This window comes from Manduca sexta, chromosome 12 (genome assembly GCF_014839805.1).
Source record: "Manduca sexta isolate Smith_Timp_Sample1 chromosome 12, JHU_Msex_v1.0, whole genome shotgun sequence".
NCBI lineage: Eukaryota > Metazoa > Arthropoda > Insecta > Lepidoptera > Sphingidae > Manduca > Manduca sexta.
This window is the reverse complement of record NC_051126.1, coordinates 11209700-11228686: the sequence shown is the minus strand read 5'-3', so window position 1 is coordinate 11228686 and position 18987 is coordinate 11209700. Positions and strand designations below refer to the sequence as shown.

Genomic DNA, 18987 nt, shown 5'->3' with positions numbered 1-18987 from the left:
CTGAGTAATTGTTTGCAATCAGATTTTTCATTAAAACAACATACACACCATATACTAAAACGCTATCAATATGACATTTTGAGATTAAAGGTATGTCCAACAATAAGACATAAAAAAACATAGTCGATAGTCGATGCCTACATAGTGGAAACAAATAACCACAAACGAAACATTTGTAGTCAGTATGACGCGTTGTGATTGTTATGCCTTCGGCCGGCGACCCCGACATGCCTCCGAGCCACGCCTCCAACGACATGATCTTTAAATGGGTTTTAACGTAAATAAAAAAGGTTACGAGAACAGCACGATTCATACCGAAGTACCTCAAATACCTGAAGTCACTCGCCCTCTGCCAGTCACCCTTTATTCGCTGACAACAATATGACGCCGTTAATGACTAACTTCAGGTTGACAAAGTTATATGAATCGTACCGTTCCAATCGAGTTAAAATAGCAACCATAGCTAATTATGTTATAAACATTGCCTCTCTCAGAGTCGCCTGGGTTTATCAATGTTTTTTAAAATTTATTATTGACTTTCCATAGAGTATGTATGAGACTTTCCATAGAGAATGTATTGATCCGAAAAAAAAATAAAATATATTATTGGCCAGTAGTTTAGCTCATCGATTGTCCCTCTCGAAACCAAGACCGAACCTCGCCATCCTAGAAATGTCGTCGAATGCCCTTGAACTAGATGCACTTTCGATTCCATTCCGTCGTACACGCCTTAAACGCTAACCAATCACCAACCTGGCCAGCGACGCGACGACCTACTGAAGGTCACCAAAAACCAATAACAAGCAAGTATTGAATGTGATTAAACAACTTTTTCTTATCATACATTGGTAAGTACTTATGATGACTTGATATGGAACCCCTGGAAAATTTACAAAATACCCGAGCCTTGTTAGCAATATACTAGTTTGGATAGCCAATGTTATAAACGCTTGTTATAGTGTAAAAAAAATATCTAACTAAACCTCCCTAGACGCCTTGCAAACTGAGACCAATCTAGGAAAATGGATAGGACTACCTATGAGGCTATGCAGTATGCTGTAAATCAGCAATTCCTGAACATGAGTCATGGGAGCGAATCACCGTGATAGACTACCTACGTTACTTATTACGCATAACATGCATTCAATACATTCTTTACAAAACTCATGGGTATTTTACATCGATTTTATTAACATTTACGTGCTCCGGTTTGCCAAATATCCTTGTTCGCCGTTTTAATAAATATGATTCTTTAATCGAAATCAAATCAAAGCAAAGGATTTTAGCTATTCCGTATGTGTACCGTGTTATAAATCAAGTCATAGACGAGTTTTTATACTAAAAAATTGCATTTTTATGACGGAAAACCACATTTACTAAGACCGAGACGTGACCAGAAACTGGTAACAACCTCTACGACCTTATTTTTAGAAACTGACATGAAGCATAACCGTCGAAGATTGCGCTATAAATATTTCTTGCACATAACATGGTCACATAAGAACGATAACACAATGTGCGTACTGCGTAGCGTGTAGCCAAGCGTCAAGTGCAAACAACCAGCTAGTGAAAGTATTCTCGTATTTGGTCACCGGTAGCACTGTATGCAATTTTACAAATCTTTGCAACGGTGTATATCGAAATAAAACTAAATTTCGGATTTTATCGCTCAATAAAATGTGCCTTGAAGCTCATTCTGCTTAGATCGGGATTGAATCGATAGGATCCACATGAGCGGACTATTAATTAAAGGTACCTGAGGCCATACATATTAAATCTGTGTGAAATCTACTGGGAATACGGCCCAGGTATTGTAAGGCATCTTGACTACGGCCAAGATACCTTTCTACAATCTTCATCGCTAACGTTATATATGAAAATAACATCCTCAAGATAGACTTGTCGATAGAATATGTCATTCGCACATTTTTCAGTTTTCTATCAATCTTGTTATATATGCACTAGCTTTTGCTCGCGGCTCCGCCCGCGTTATAAAGTTTTTCAGGCTAAAGTTTTCCGTAATAAAAGTAGTAGTTTCCCGGGAGCCTTTGTTCTTCCCAGGGTCTCAAACTGTCTCCATACCAAATTTCATCTTAATACGTTGGGTAGTTTTTGAGTTTAACACGTTCAGACAGACAGATGCAGTGGAGGATTTTGTTTTATAATATATTTTTTAGAACTTTTTAAGAGGAACAATCCCGTCATACATCATTGTTGCATAACTCTAACCGTTTACGCAGCGCACGCAACGGAAGCTCTCAAAACTAATAAATTGTCCCCGTTTTTAGGCAACATGTTTCATTACTGCTCCGCTCCTATTGGTCATAGCGTGATGATATACAGCCTATAGTACTCCACAAATAAAGGGCTATCCAACACAAAACGAATTTTTCAGTTCAAACTGGTAGTTCCTGAGTTTAGCCATTACTGCTCCGCTCCTATTGGTCATAGCGTGATGATATATAACTTAGAGCACTCTACAAACAAAGGGCTATTCAACACAAAAAAAAAAATTTCAGTTCGAATCGGTAGTTCCTAAGATTAGCCATTACTGCTCCGCTCCTATTAGGTATAGCGTGATGATATATAGCATATAGCACTCTACGAACGAAGGGCTATCCAACGCAAAAAGATTTTTCAGTTTGGACCGGTAGTTCCTGAGATTAGCCATTACTGCTCCGCTCCTATTGGGTATAGCGTGATGATATATAGCCTATAGCACTCCACGAACAAAGGGCTATCCAACGCAAAAAGAATTTTTCAGTTTGGACTGGTAGTTCCTGAGATTAGCGCGTTCAAACAAACAAACAAACAAACAAACAAACTCTTCAGCTTTATATTATGTATAGCTACTTATAGATTATAAGTAGCTATACATAACCTGCGGTAGACTTGTCGAATTCGATACAATATGTCATTCGCACACATTTTTTCTCTTTCTATTGACGTCCACGATTGTAGAAATACATTTAGTAAGTTCCCCGTAGTACATAAGGTATCCATGGCATAAGTAGCTATATTACAGTAGTTGTAAGTAGCAATAGCTACATTGTTTAGATTACGATGCCGCCTAGATAGCTGGTGTAGACATAAATGCGGGTTGTAGCTGATTATGAGATAGGTAAACTGAGTATTACTTTGTTTCGAAGCGCAGTAAACCACGAACCGAAACGAGAACGCCGGCCCTTGCTTTCTCTTGTTCGTTACTGAAATACCAATTTAGGTGGACGTTATAACTATCTGATAACTCTAACTAGACACTAGGTTGAGTCGAGACGGTTATGAAGTTGTTTCATTCGTTTTTTATTAGAAAATTTATTTTATCTGAACAATTTTTGAATGCAATAAAAGCACTTTTTGAATGAACGTTGAGTATTTGTAACTGTTTCTTTACTCGGACTTGGTCGAGGCAGATTTTATAAATTTAACATTAAGTATCTAAGCACAGGTGGGTAATATGCAGGTTTATTATGTATTCAATAAATTATTTTTGCAAATCGTTAGAAAATCTATAATTTTTCGTTTTCAGAGAACAATAATTTGCATATTGGTCACCAGCGTTGCAATGTAGCAAGATGTCTGAATTTTGTTTACAGTATATAAAGATGTCCTATCGGAGTCTAATCATACAGAGTGTAATAAAAATGCTAGTTGCTACTGTTTGAAAAATTCAGATAGATCCATTGCAACTATCATATATCTTGACAACTATAAGTTGACACCAGCTTATAATAGAAAGCGCTTTCTACATATCGGTACAGAACTACCAAGTTATACTGAACGTATCGTTACTGGTCACATAGCCTCAGGCTTTAAATACGTACATACCGGCAATAAGAGCATAAAATGAACAACTTATACAATCATCATATCTGACCCACTCTCCTACATCACGAAGCGGTAAGTGAATATACATTAAGGTACAATTCTAAACACAACGACAAAGATCATAGTCGACAATCGTATACTCAATATTGATTTGAATAGGCTTTTGACTCTCGATTTCATATTGTGTTAGATTATAAAACTTAAATAAACGACTCTAAGCATCGGGAGTGAATGAATAATTTGTTTTTTGCTATATTGACACGTTGTATTGTAGATAGGTATATTGATACGCTATATCGCTGTATTAACAGTGGAATTAGAACCGGTAAATACCGACGAAAAAAGGCAAATTAAGATCTATATATATAAAGTATAAACTAACAATCGATACATTCAATTTTAACTCTCCTTAGAAAAATGATTATTTACACTTTAATTTCACCTATGCTAGTTACGCGGTATTGTACTAAATATGAATTCCATTTGGCTCGGCAATGCGGCTTCACTGCACTTGATGTTAAACAAAGTGAAGCCTAAAGAAAGACTGACTAAAAAGAGTCGCTTTTTAAGAAAGCAGATAAAGTGAAAGTAACGAGTGGAATCAGCGGTAAGCGAAGCAGTCGTGTTCAGAACCGCACCTTAATACTCGTAAGTATCAAGAACTTGCTTATAAATGATATAACATTCGCAATGCATTACCTAATCATTATAGGCTTTATATACAAAGGCGTTAGGTTCATTAGGTTAACCTTTAACTGAGTAGAATTTTGGATGTATGTCAGCCAGACACTTATAAACTGACTGGCTATAAAAAAATATGTTACACGCATCAATAAACATGGACTAACACAATAGTTTTGATTTAAGAAAAACGTCCTGTGGATTTAGAAATTTCAAAAGCTCCTTAAATAAAAATAAAAAAAAAATCTTTGGATTTTTATTATAAGTAATTTTTCCATTGGGCGAATCCTCACGCAAAAACCTAGTAGGCCAAATGAATTATTAATTAAAGCGGAGAAATAACCTTTGACGGTCAAATACAGATATTTTTTTACCATCATATATTATGATGACCTTTATATGTTACCAATATTTTAAAATTAATGTCAAACCAAAGTTCGGACGGACACAGATTTTATTAACAAAACAGTCGTTTCAATAACAATGTTTTATATCATATTAGATCATGTCCAATAATAACGTTTCGAGCATTCGGAAAACTCTATCATTAATAAGAAGCTATATTACTAATTTAGAATGCAATAGATTATTTTTTATTTTGATTAAATGTGATTTTCAATAACTGCAAACAAAGTTAGGATATTGAAATGTGTTTTCCTATAACTGCGAAGTCATTAGGAAATTAACCGCGTGGATGATTATAGTGTACTGCCTAAAGGGTTTGAAATAATTTCGTTAAAATTCTTGGTCTGGATTTCCTTGACCCAATCAACGGTTGAGAACCTCTGTTCACGATACTTATAAAACTCACAACTTTTTTTTTTAATATATGATGGATGTCAGATGGCCAAAGTATATTTCCTATACAGTTTAAGGTTCTTCTCATACGACATTATTTTTAAACTTAATTATAATTCACTAGCTCCTAAGTATCGCGACAATCGATTAACCCAACATAAAGTCGTTTAATACTCATCATAGATATTTAGACCCCTAACCATCCTGCGCCATGGTTTTGTATGGTAATGATGGAGTAACCTAGTATACAATTTTCACAGTTGATCATATAAAAATAAAATAATATCAGCCCTGTATTATATACTGTCCCAATGTTGGGCAGGGGCCTCCTCTACTACTGAGAGAGATTAGACCTTAGTCCACCACGCTGGCCTGGTGCGGATTAGTAGACTTCACATACCCTCAAAATACTATAAAGAACTTCTGAGGTATGCAAGTTTCGTTCACCGTTAAATATAAAAATACAAAGCATAAATAAGTAGACGTACAAATAAGTGACAGCACCGATGAGCATGGCCCCTCTAGGGCCCGTGATTGTGATGATGGACGGCGCCAACCAGTTGCAAATAGCCAGGGTAGCATAAATAATCGCCAGGGACGTATACCCATCTCCGGTGAACGTACTGTCATCCTGCGTTATACTGTCCAGTATGGTTTTCTGCGAACAAAACACAAGATTAGATAATAGTAAGGTCAAAGGGACCTTGATACAGTTTCGTACGATCGAGAGATCAAGGCGCTGATGATATTCATAATCTGTTCCATTATATGTAATTATCAAACGCGAAGATGTTCGGAATGTATCCAGCGATTGTTTGATTTAATATGACTTTTGCAATCTTTATCTAAATACACAAAAGGTTAATAAATTAATTTAAATTTACAAAGAGATAAAAAAGAATGTCCTAATAAAATTTACAAATTGATTTTAATTCAATAAAAAAAAATATATCACTACGAATTTCTCCATTCGAAACGTAATCTCAATAAATAACAAACTACATTTAATTTTACAATTGCCCAATACAAGCTTCGCATTGTTTTTAGAAAAACTAATAATAGGTAAGAATTCACATTTTTTTTAAAAATAGAACACCCGCAAAACAGTTTTAATTCGCAAACGCTTTACATCATAAAATGGAATTTACAACCTTGCCACTACCAAAAATAGCAAGATTTCACTTGGCTGCATCTGCTTTCGCAATAATAACGTAGGAGGATAACCGAAAACAGTATCAATAACATCCTTTAACATTAAGAACAGATATCGGAGTTACATAAAACCGATAAAGGCAGGAATTTCGCAACCACTCCGACTCGCCCGCCGAGGATACTTTCGAAAACGTTATAACTATATGTAAAAATTGAAAATATGCTTGTACAACTCTGAAGTAGAACGATTTGTTATGGACACAAGTGTATGTTTATATAAAAAAGAAAGTAAACATATTTTTTTTTTCATTATACACGACCAAATGTGACGACACCTCTCCTAAAATATAGAAACTGATTGCAAATAAATGTCAATCTTTGTGGATTTTGGCACGAACCAAGACACAGACGTTAGCTAGTTTATCGGTAAAATCCAGTATTAATCTGCATCTGCCTTTGGACATTTGCTTGTTTGAATAATAAATATTAACGCGCACCTTATATGGAGTTGGCGCTAATGACATTTTCGCAAACTACGACATTAAAAATTAATCAGCGGTTTGCAAAGTAGCTAGATTCTATGATGAAAGTTTAAGCAACTTTTGTGATATTCAAATCCACTTAATGCACTTATTAACATTGATGTTTGAAATGAGACAGGTTTTTTACATCGTTGTACATTAGTTTTATCATGGTTTTAATTTAGGGGTTTTTATCTTTAACGGACAAGACATCACCATCATCATCATCATCATCAGACGCATGACGTCCACTGCTAAACATAGGCCTCCCCCTAAAATTTCCAGATCGCCCTATTGGAAGCGGCCCGCATCCAGCGACCTCTTGCGACTTTTATTAGGTCATCTGTCCACCTCGTGGGTGGACGTCCAACGCTGTGCTTGCCAGTTCGTGGCCTCCACTCCAGAACCTTCTTGCCCCATCGACCATCAGTTCTGCGAGCTATGTGCCCTACCTACTGCCACTTTAGCTTGCTAATCCGATGGGCTATGTCGGACATGACAACTCCATCGTAATTTGTATCTTTATTCATAATTTTTGTCCCGAGGAAAGTTGTACTTAATAATCTCAAACAATATTGAATTCCACGAAAATTCCAATAAATACAATACTTTTATCAACTGACCCAAAGGATCTTGTACTAAGCTACTGGTCGAGGAAACCAAAGGATCGTCAAGACAAAGGGATTTGGTAAGTCTATGTACTACAATAGACAGGTAAATGAATCGTACTGATAAGTTTGTTATAATTTAACTCGTGATAAGGGACAGATTACTCATACCTGTGTACAACTAATAATTAACTTAAATAGAGTAGGATTAGAAAAGGATGTCGTTTATCGTCGCATAGATGTGATCAACAAACATAGCGGACTTGAGAAAATTAAAAACTAATTGCCAGTTGGCTGTAAGTATTTTTATTATTTAAATTTTTTATGGAGTTAAACATAGATTATATCATTAATCAACTGTCTATAAATTTTAAAGACCCGTTAACGTTAATGCAGTAACCGCAAAGGATATGTAGCTCCCAGTATATCTTAGACTTGACATGTGTTCCGAAAACTATAAAAGGCGCTGTGAAGAGAATGCTGCTGATTCTGCAAATATATGTACCACACCTACGTAACCAGGGGCCGTAAACAAGAATGCTTTCTACAATATATGAGAAGGACATTTTCTATCGATTGGTCTATTGATAGGATATGTCATTCCGGTAAAGATCTCATAATTTGGATTTCAATATGGGCACCAGAAACAGTTTTTTGTTAATAAATAAAATGATTTCATTTTACATTACCGTTAACGAATATAAACAGGCATATTGGCTACAGCCTCAGCTATACTTAGGAAGAAAATTATACCAACAAGTTCATTGTGAATACTTTTATGTATATGAATTTTTAATTGCGTTTTTATACACTTAAGTAGGTTAATGAACTTACGGTGTGGCTCGAGGCACCAAACTAAGACGCCTTTGTAGCACATATAAAAAAAAATAAGTACGGGTGCTTTAGCGGAAATTGAATTATTATAATCAATGTTTAAAAACATATCCACCAACATCACTATTGGATTAATATCTGAGTAAACAGAAAACCTCATCGCTGAGGTTAATCGATATTCGATAATGATAGGGAACCATCGCAAAAATCTATCCATATCTAAACTAAGATCGACAAAATCGATAACACCACGACCCACGTCTTCAAGTGTTCGTATAATTTCGAAATTATCAGCATATCGTGAACTCCGATCGATGCGACACAATATCTCGATCGAATGCGCCATTGAAATAAACCCTTGAAAAGGCAGTATCTTGCGTACGATCTGTTTGACCCAATTGTGTGCATCCTTGAGTTTATCGTGTAAAAACAATACATTTTACGTAAGGACGGTTAATTACTGGGTTATTGTTGGATAACCTCGAGTGATTTATATGTCATAATATTGCAATGCTTTCATCAGATGTAAAAAGGTCTTCGACATGTGTGTCTTGGATGATGCAGGCAAAAATACGAACAGGAAAAACGTAAGAGTAGATAAAGGGAAACAGCGTAAGTTTGTAGAACAAGAAATTAATGATCTAAAATGTTTGATTACAATTGATACACGACAATACTGTATCTGGACCGTAGACCACTTACCATCAGTTTGAATGGGATAAAATTTGTCGTTCCATAACAAAGGTACAATTCAGTTAAATTATCATAATAATATCAGCCCTGTATTATACTGTCCCACTGCTGGACACGGGCCTCCTCTACTACTGAGAGAGAAGTTAAAATATCATAATGCCGCTGAAATAGAGACGTCACATGCATATCACAATCGCTATTATTATGTCGGATTGTACTAGAATTACACCGGTTAACCCTGTCCTCCTCAAAACGAGTCACATTGGTCAATTTCACTGTGTGTACAATGATGACTATCGAGAAAGTCACCACAAATCCGGACTCATTTAGATCCCGCCGCGTGATTTTCAACCATTACATCTTTATGATCAAAGTCACTTTCGCAAACACTCACTTCAGAATTCAGTATAAACAAAAGACTAAATACTTTTTAACAAAAAATTATACCGCCATCAAAAACCACTAAAAACCAAAAAAAAATAACATTACCTATATACTGATTGCCAATTTTGGAGTCGATATATCAGAGCACGCGGGAAGCACCAGCTTTCAAATAATAAAAAATCATCAGAATCAGTTCACCAAGTGAAAAGTTCTGAAGTAACAAATATAAAAAAAATAATCGGATTGAGAGCCTCCTCCTTTTTTCAATGTCGGTTATAAATAGATATCTGCTATATAATATAGCGTGATGCGAAAACTTAACGCAGTTTATTGAACTTAATTACGTAAATATTAACTATACAGGATGTGTAAAATTAGTAATTCTGTTCATATTAGACCAATTTGCGTTCTTGGCCGAGTTCTATTGGTTTAGTCCAATGAAATATTTTAATAGTAGATAGTAAAATCATTGAGATGTGTAAGGGTTCTATTCTTTCCAGTCCGAAACATAATTGGTATGTGCAGGTATTATGTAAGCAGAATTTCAGTACTTTTACCCTTTGTCAGTAAAAGTGAGGAAAGTTCTTGGTATATCGACCACAGCGCAAGCGCATCACAACCATAATTTGTCGCTACGAGTTGCTGTAGTCGTTGTTCATGTAAATGGACCCTATGATCTCTATTCTGCATTCACCATATCTAAGTAAATACAAAAAGTGCCTCCGACAGTCAAATACTTAATAATTAAATAACCAATTATACCCTATAATTTTCCGCAACAACCCACCCCAGTTGAATAACAATTAACAACCGATCGCAAACGCAATATCCGTAGCAACTTACGAAACAGTTTTAACTCTACTTAATTTGTGTTCAATTAAATGAACGGTATGCGTACATTCCTGCCTAAGAAAACTGGCATTATAGTTGCAAAACCTTTGCACCGCAAAATCGATAAGGAAAATGTGGCGTTAATAAAATATGACAAATAAGATGCATTTAGGACACAGAGATATCTTCTTAGGTTACGGCAAAATTATTAAAATTACAGAACATATGTATACAGTCCTACTTATAAAGTTGTTTTAGCTTTAAGAGGTGGTTAAGATTTGCTTAAATAGCTGTCAAAACATCACCGGTTTCCTAGTTTAAACCCTATTAAGAGGCAAGATAGTGAGTTTTGACTTACAGCTGATCGAGTAAATTTGTGTTTTAACTAAGCATAGCTTTGCGAATTTTTTATAAGCAAGACTGTGTATGCAGTGGTAAAATAGATAACCATTTTATAAAAGAACTAGCTTTTTGTAGCTGCACCAGCGAAAAGATCCTTCTCTAGTAAAAAATGTCTAGATAACTCTAAAATTCTTGCTAATGAAAGACCTACCAATATGGGGTCAGTCGTTTCGAAGATTAACTGAGACAAACTCAAGAGTACTCTTGTTTGTTTCTCTCTTCTAATGTTACATAAGACTCAACTAGCTTGACATTAACTATACAACTTATCTAAGAAATATTAAGCCGCTTTAAAACCTTATCCACTTGAAAATGCCTCATATCGCACTGCAAAACATCTCGGCACAATAGACGTTACATAAGCAGACGCTATACAGGTAACGGAACTCGAAAATCTCAATTCGCGGTTATATAATACAAATGCTTTGTATAAGGTCTGACACGATTCGCCACCGATGGTCCGGCGACCAATCAGAGACGTGTAGTTGTCTATTTACGCCAACAAACAACAGAGACTTTTATCAGAGACTTTCTCGCCACCCATCACTACAATTGTAAACCATAATCAGCAGTGACACGCATTTTATAACACCGAGCTTGGCGAATCTCAGGGAACACTATTTGTATTTACCTCGCAACGAAATTAATCAAAAAGAAAGATAGGGAGGAGTTGGAAGTATTTATTGTCCACTTTCCTCCATAGCAGACAATATTGGCAACAAACAACCGTGTGTTCTGAAGAGTACCTTTGTTTGAAGGACTTTGTCAATACCCAGAGTAAACTAAATTATAAAATACTTCAGATCTAATGTCTTGTAATGACAAACTTGTAGGTCACGCCGTAAATGTAGCCAGGGCTTCGTAATTACCATAGATCGTCTTGTCTATTAATTGCAACAAGAAAAATAACATCACACAGATTTAAATGACTTTACATTTGTCCTGCCAATTTAATTAATAGCAGTGGTCACATATTAGATAACCCACCTTTTATCTGCTATAAAAAAGTCACTCATCTACGGCTTGAATGAGCATACTTTCCTACTGCATCGTGACATCCAAGATACAACTTAAACAGCAACATATGATACATTGATGATGTCAACGTTCCACTGGGTCGTAAATCGCGTCAATTGTGACATAAAGTCTTACATTAATACAATAATGTATTTTTTATCAATGACACAGTTTCTTGTTATATAAACAAGGTAAAACCGAAGGAAAAGATCTCGTCATGCCCATTTACACTTCGGCCCTCCTTAGAGCCTGTTGAGGTCGATTACGTTTGAGATGAACTTTAATTCGGGTTACGTTAATTTTCCACTATTTTAATTACATGGTATCTGTGCTAAATGGCAGTCCTTAATGATTTTTATATATAATAAAATAGTAGAACCCAGTATGTTTGTATATTGAAAAAAAAGGTGATGACTAAAGAGAAGTGGCTTTTTGTGTAATAGAACACAAATAAGAGATATTTTAAATATTTTCCTGTTTATCAACTTTTTGTTTGTCTGTTAACAAGCATCTCCAAATCTTCCAAACTGATCTTAATGTAATTTTTAAGGTAAACAGATTTTGTTTCATCAGATATAGAAAATAATTGACATTTTAAAATTTTTGCAATTTACTTTAAAATTTTGGTTAAAATTCTTCTTTGAACGGACTTTTACGAAGGACCTATATACAGGAATTAAAATTATAAATAAGTTATCTAAAACACGAGTCGATTTTAGTTATAAACAAGTATTATTCTTTAATTTATGAATCGATTCTTTCCGTTTTACTTTTCTAAATAAACGTTATGATAAAATATGAATATAGATTCGCGCTATAAATGGATAAAAATAAACCGTGCAACTGTTTTTTGATGATAAAAAATGAAACTGCAGAAAAAAACGGCTATACAAATATCTCAAACAAAAACACTGTTGTGATTACATTGTTGTATATTAAAAACAAAGAAACCTAAAACATGGGGGACAAATTTCAATTTTCAGACTAATAGTTTAATAATACATACGAGGAAAACATTTTTCTAGCAATGATGAACAATTTGCCCGTATGAAAGCTATATACAGGGTCATATGAACATCGCGTTACTAAATGAAACCACATACTTATCTACTTGGAAATAATACTTTACAATAAGTTACTTAAACCTTAGATGTAAAAGAAAAAAGTTTAAGTTTCGAATAAAATAAATATTAATAAAAAGTGATTTTACTTTTACGCGCCCTAAAGACACTACTACTAATCTAAGAGAATTCGCTGCAGCAGCAACATCATACTTTCAGTCAGAAATACACCCACGCACACGGCATATTCGCATTAAACTACAAAATAATCAAAAAATCAGAAAACTTAAACCAGGATTTTTCGTGAAAATATTCGTTATTAATGGATGATATTTGGCACAATGTCTGCAAAGGTGAAGACGAGTATGTGGTTTCATTTAGTAACGCAATGTCAAAATGACCCTGTATAGAGTTGATGCTTGACAGCAAAATACCCAATGCGATGCCCAATGGTGCACATCCCTCCTTATTCGAGGAACCTACTTAATCTGTTACTATTCAGTGACGAAACTTCCACTCAGCACATTGCCTCATAACAAGCAACTTGCAAACTTAACGCCGAAACAACATCACAGGACGTAAGTAATGCAACATAATGTGTATTGTTAAACTGTTGGAAGACCCCATTTTTGTTCAAGTATAACACAAGGAAGAATTCGTTTCTCACGATTAAAATTTTAAAACTTTGTTTAACATTAAACATGGCTGCCGACTACAAACACTGCAGGCTCCTTTAAACAGGTTGCATTTCGGGGCAAACCCGCGTAGATACAAGCAGTAACTCAGGCCAACATAATTCTAATGATCGTCGAGAGATGCAACATCTTGCGTTTCAATAGTATATTTGAAATGCACTATACATCATTCATCCCGTCCAATCCAAAAGTTGAGCTGTGCCGGGAAAAACATCATACGTACACAATCAGTCGTCAAAACGTCACAGAAGTTATAAATAAGAAATCATGTTAAGTAAATAAGAAACACAAGAATAACTTCCCATAATAAAACAATCCGCGAACGTTCCATTAAAATTGAAAAATATATTAAATAATTATAACGTGCCGCCTGAAATGTTTTGAATGCAGTATGATATAGATACAATTATATTATGAACAATGTCATGAGATAACCTTGAAGTAGTTAAATAACTAAATGTTTTAAACTATCTACATTCAGCGCTTATGCAAGGCCTTTTGAGTATTTCGAAAAATATTTTGCTGACTTGTTAAAACGAACGTTAGCTACTTGTTAATAAAGTATAATTATTAAATTCAGGCCAGAATTCATCTTACTTAGTTACTACACTATAGTTTACTTGAGTTTTCCCTGACACAAGCTTTTTGACCCTGATATCTTCAGGGAAGAGGTGATTCAGTCTCACTGTCGTTCCCAGTGTACGAAAAATGTATCTCCTCCCTAACACTTTGCTCAATATTATAGGCTGCTTGTTTTTAGAAGCTGTTGATATATTATATAATTAATATTATAAATGCGAATATTTGTGAATATGTTTGAATATTTCTTACAAATAAATACAGAAACCGCTCAACGGATTTGGATAACATTTAATATTCGAATAAAAACAATGACCTGGTTTAACACGTAGGCTACTTTCATCCCGGTAATCTGCTCTCTCAAGAGATATTTGAATCTCTTAATCTGATTTTTGAAAATAGAACATGCTGGCTTCGTACAGATAGCGTCATGAATCGCTACAATGATTTATGGACGACTGTAACGAAGAAGGCTTCTCATGCTTGCTAAGCCATGAGCAAAATCTAATACAACACAGCGTCCTGGTCTCATACTAAGACACAATTGAATTAAATGCGCCAAGAACTGCATGATACATTTAATACCACAAAATCCAGGCTAGGTAAGACTTGATCATTTTAATATTCGTTCATCCCTAGGATGAATATTTCAATCAGCGTGGTCTCTTTCTTGATTTCTTCCAACTGATGTAACGGGAGCTGTCTATTCTCTAACGCATAATATTCTGTATAATTACAAATGCTATGTTTACTAAGTGTATTTTTTTAACATTGATGGTAAACAGTACCTACGTTCAATATCACCAAAATGTCTAACAAACAAAGAATGTGATAAAACAACATGAACTATGGTAACATGATAAGAATGTCAAGTTTAACACACTATTCTATTAATATTCTGCACATGCAATATTCCATTGTCTCCGCGAACGATCGCAAAAGCTTTGTACAATTTCTAGCATCATACTCTATGCACGGGACATAAATGTACACAGAACAAAGATTTCAAAAAGGACACAAAAGAACAGACTGGACGATGCTATGAAGAATGGTATAGCAAGAGGAAGGTCTATAATATATTATGATACGCGTCGCATCGATATTTTCTTTTTTACTAAATGTCAGTATCTGCGTAGGTTCCGATGAATATTCACGCGACTACTTTATTGTGTGAGCATTTTAATCACTCTATTAATAAGCATCGCTAGTTACTGCAGTGATTCCAATGATAGGACAATGTTATAAAACAGCTGCTTTAGGCAACTGCAGAACTTCTGAACTTGAACCTCAGAGCAGACGGAGAGAAATAAGATACCAAATTTTAAAATTCTACGATTGACTCGCATAGTAACATCAGAGTAGCCTATAGATATAAAATTAATTTAAAAAATTAAATTCAGTGAAACAGAAATGTATGCTCGTAAGTAGACGTGTACGATGAAAACACAATAATAAAGACTATATGAAATAGTTTTTGTTGCGCATTGTTTCTTCAGTTAATTATTTTATTTTACTCAAGAATACAGCTGTAAAATATTAATTTTATGCCAGACAAGGTTATAATAAACCAAATCCAGTTCAGATGTTACGTTTAATTTGAAACGTGAATGAGAACACAATAAAATGTTTATACTCGTTGTTAAAAATCGGGCAATGACTCGAAAATACAATAAATTGATCGTAGGTTAAAACTACCATAATGTTTCAAGTCTGATTTAAGACAATTTTTCCAATCTTATCCGGTAACTACAAATCCTACAATTTATATGTTAAAGGCTTGTTAAAAATATAGTCTTGCTAAAAAGATTTGCAAAGGGGCAGCTGGTGCCTTTAAGGACTCCGGAGCGCCATCGTTATAAGAAATAATGTTTAAAAGAAACGATTTTACAAAGACGTACGCAACTATGTACCAATTGACTTGATTGGTACATCCAATCAATCAAACAATAACTGTATCATACATGTGCATAAAAACGGTAACGCACTGTATTATAGCATTAGATAGTTATTGAAAGCCAAATTCGCCTATAATCATATCCGCCTTACGGTTGAAAACATCTTCATCAACTTCACGCTTCTAAGAATTCTATCAATAGATGATCCATCATCCCCATAATCGAAACGGTAAATTAATGAATCAATTTTGGTTCTTGAACGTCTAATGGAATGCGTCATTGAGATCTAATTTTTTAGATGAAAGTATACTCTATTTACAGAACTCCAGACCTGGAACTGTTTGATTCATATTTTATTTTGTATTACGTTTTGCACTAAAACAAAAGTGTTCTAACGGCTTTCCAAGCATGGATAGTTGACCTTAATAATTCGATCGCTGAAGCATGTCCGCAGAGACATCGAACGCCGGCCACGAGGCATCGCCATTCACAACTTTACAAATCGTCCTCTTTGAAAATCACCGATAACAGCAATCAATGAATGCATGGAAATTATAAGAGAACGAGTGTTTGTAAATATAAATAAACTTGTGGATTATTATCATGCTTGAGATATTGGAAAATCCCTGCACATTGAAATATTTCTTCGCGACGTAATCCTTTGTACTTATCAGTCACTGCCACGAACCAGAGGCTAACCTCCGACGAAAAAGAGGGGTGTTCTATAATCATTAACGCTAATAGAAAACGAAAGAAAAAATAATATTATCGGATTTTATGGGAGTGTTTTAATTTTCTCCCGAAGTTTTGAAAAAATGCAGCCTTCATGGGTTTTCGGACGACTAACACTTTAATCCGCCCCGTGACCATAAAGGACGCCGTCTTCGAAACGTTGGGAAAAAAATAAAATACAAAAAACCGCGATAAAATCGAAAACTAATTGTATTTCGATGTCTAATATTTGTGTAAACCTAAGGAATCACTATAAAAAAAATCATGTTACGGCCCCAGGGCTTGATACGACTTCGATAGGTACGTTTTTAATGTAAACTTTACATAAAACAAAATCGCAGTCTTGTATATCTTAAAGTAATATTAAAATAAAACTATTTTGTGGATTTTATCGCGGTTTTATATTACAATTTTCTCCTGACGTTTCGAAGACTTTGCAGCCTTCGTGATCACGAAATAGTCAGAAAAAAGTTATATTTGTTCTACTGCTTACAACTGTTGTCGCCTGTTTAATCTTTTGGTAACGTCAATGGTCTCTGGTAGATCGTTTCGATATCAACACGTGTGTGGGTCTCTCTAACTGTATTTATATGGGATTGGATCTGCAGGGGAACTGACGTAAGAATTAAGCCGTATGTGCAACATCTGCGAAAAAGTTTGTTGTGTTCACCACACATATAAAGGATGAAGGAAGATGGAAAAAGAAGAAGATTACTTGCAACAATCCCAAAAAGTTTTTAGGGTTTCGACTTGTATTATTCTTTTTAACGTGTATCGCTTAATTTATAAATGAATAAGAATTTTAAGTACAATCAAAACAAGTTATTCCATTATAGCACGATTAGTGCAATGCTGTTAGATGTAATGAAATAGTTGTAAGTATATAAGTATTTCGTACAGTCAGCCATAAAAGTAACTGCACAAATTCAAAATTTCTAATCGCCACAGAACTTGTGTACACATCAACAATTGTTACTTCTTCACTTCTTCACAATTTTTCTTTTTAGATAAAAAAATAATGAACATTTTTACTGAAGTCAATGTAAAAGCGTTTTATAGTTTTGAATTTATATTGTAAGTAGACTGTACATATACGCATTACATGAGAGCTTAGTGTTACAACAGTATACACTCAAATAATACACCTACTTCTACTCATATAGCGAAAGCCAAGACCTAAAATACGTAATATCAAATAAGTGTTACCAATTTATCAAATATTTACGTAACCATGAACAGAACTTTCATAACTCGTTTACTTATTGTAATCTTTTATTTTCGATTATCATTTATGAGTTAATAGTGCCAGTCAAAAGTATATTAAAATAGTTTCAAGGCCGGCCATTGGGTGAACACCGCGCATGCGTGGAATGCGCTCCTTTCTAATCAACTGCGGTATACAACACTCGGCACATGGCGCGATTTTTTTTTTACCAAATTTAAGCTAAGGCCTTGACACCGGTGAGCCAAGTTGAAAAACAGTATATGACAAAATTATTGTTAAAGGTATACCAAAGTATACTATATTATAGTTATAATAAAGCTGATTATCTACTCATCTTGTAATATGACACAAGACCTTATAGTCTAACATACAATAATAAGTTAATTTGGCTGCATCTATAAAGACATTTGTTTACAATGTATGATAATTTGTAAAGGCTTTTAAAGTTTACTCAAAGATTAAAAAAACATGAACATTATGAGGACTGGTTTTGGCTTTAACTACAATTTAATTACTCTTTGAGATTTAATTACTTCATACAAAATTAATACAATACTGTAAGTAGATAATAAATTATTTAGATAAGCTACCACTATACCTAACATGACCGAAACACATTTTTTTTTACTAGAGGCCTTGACACTTGCCACCCGGATAGAAATAAGTTAGTAGATAATAAGAATCATAAAATTTCTGCCATATTCATAGCTATATAAATATGCTCAATCTCTTTTCAAAACATGTGTGTGAAGACATTTCAATTGTTTTTACTAGAGTGCAAAGCTAACGCTTAATATATAACTATATTTGTGTATGCTATCTAATATTTTTTATCAATTGCACATTATCAATATGTAAACATGCTAAAGTTATTAACTGCAATTAATTTAAAAGTGAGCAATTACCAATAAGAGTTGTTAAATAAAGTTGCTAAGAACACAGATAAAATATTTTCCATAAACAAAGTTGTTTTATTGTTGCACAATGCACATGGATATGTGTAACAAAATAATAAAACCGAAATATATAAGAAACTCTAATTGTAAGTAAA

General features: G+C 34.4%; 1 protein-coding gene across 1 annotated transcript in view; it reads right to left on the bottom strand.

The window, feature by feature from the left end:
- Nucleotides 1-18987, bottom strand: part of LOC115440743 (UNC93-like protein MFSD11) — a 36184-nt gene that overhangs the window by 14946 nt on the left and 2251 nt on the right. Inside the window, exon 2 of the mRNA XM_030165171.2 lies at nucleotides 5796-5965. Within this exon, the coding sequence (XP_030021031.1) occupies nucleotides 5796-5965 (170 nt within the window). The remainder of the gene's footprint in view (nucleotides 1-5795; nucleotides 5966-18987) is intronic.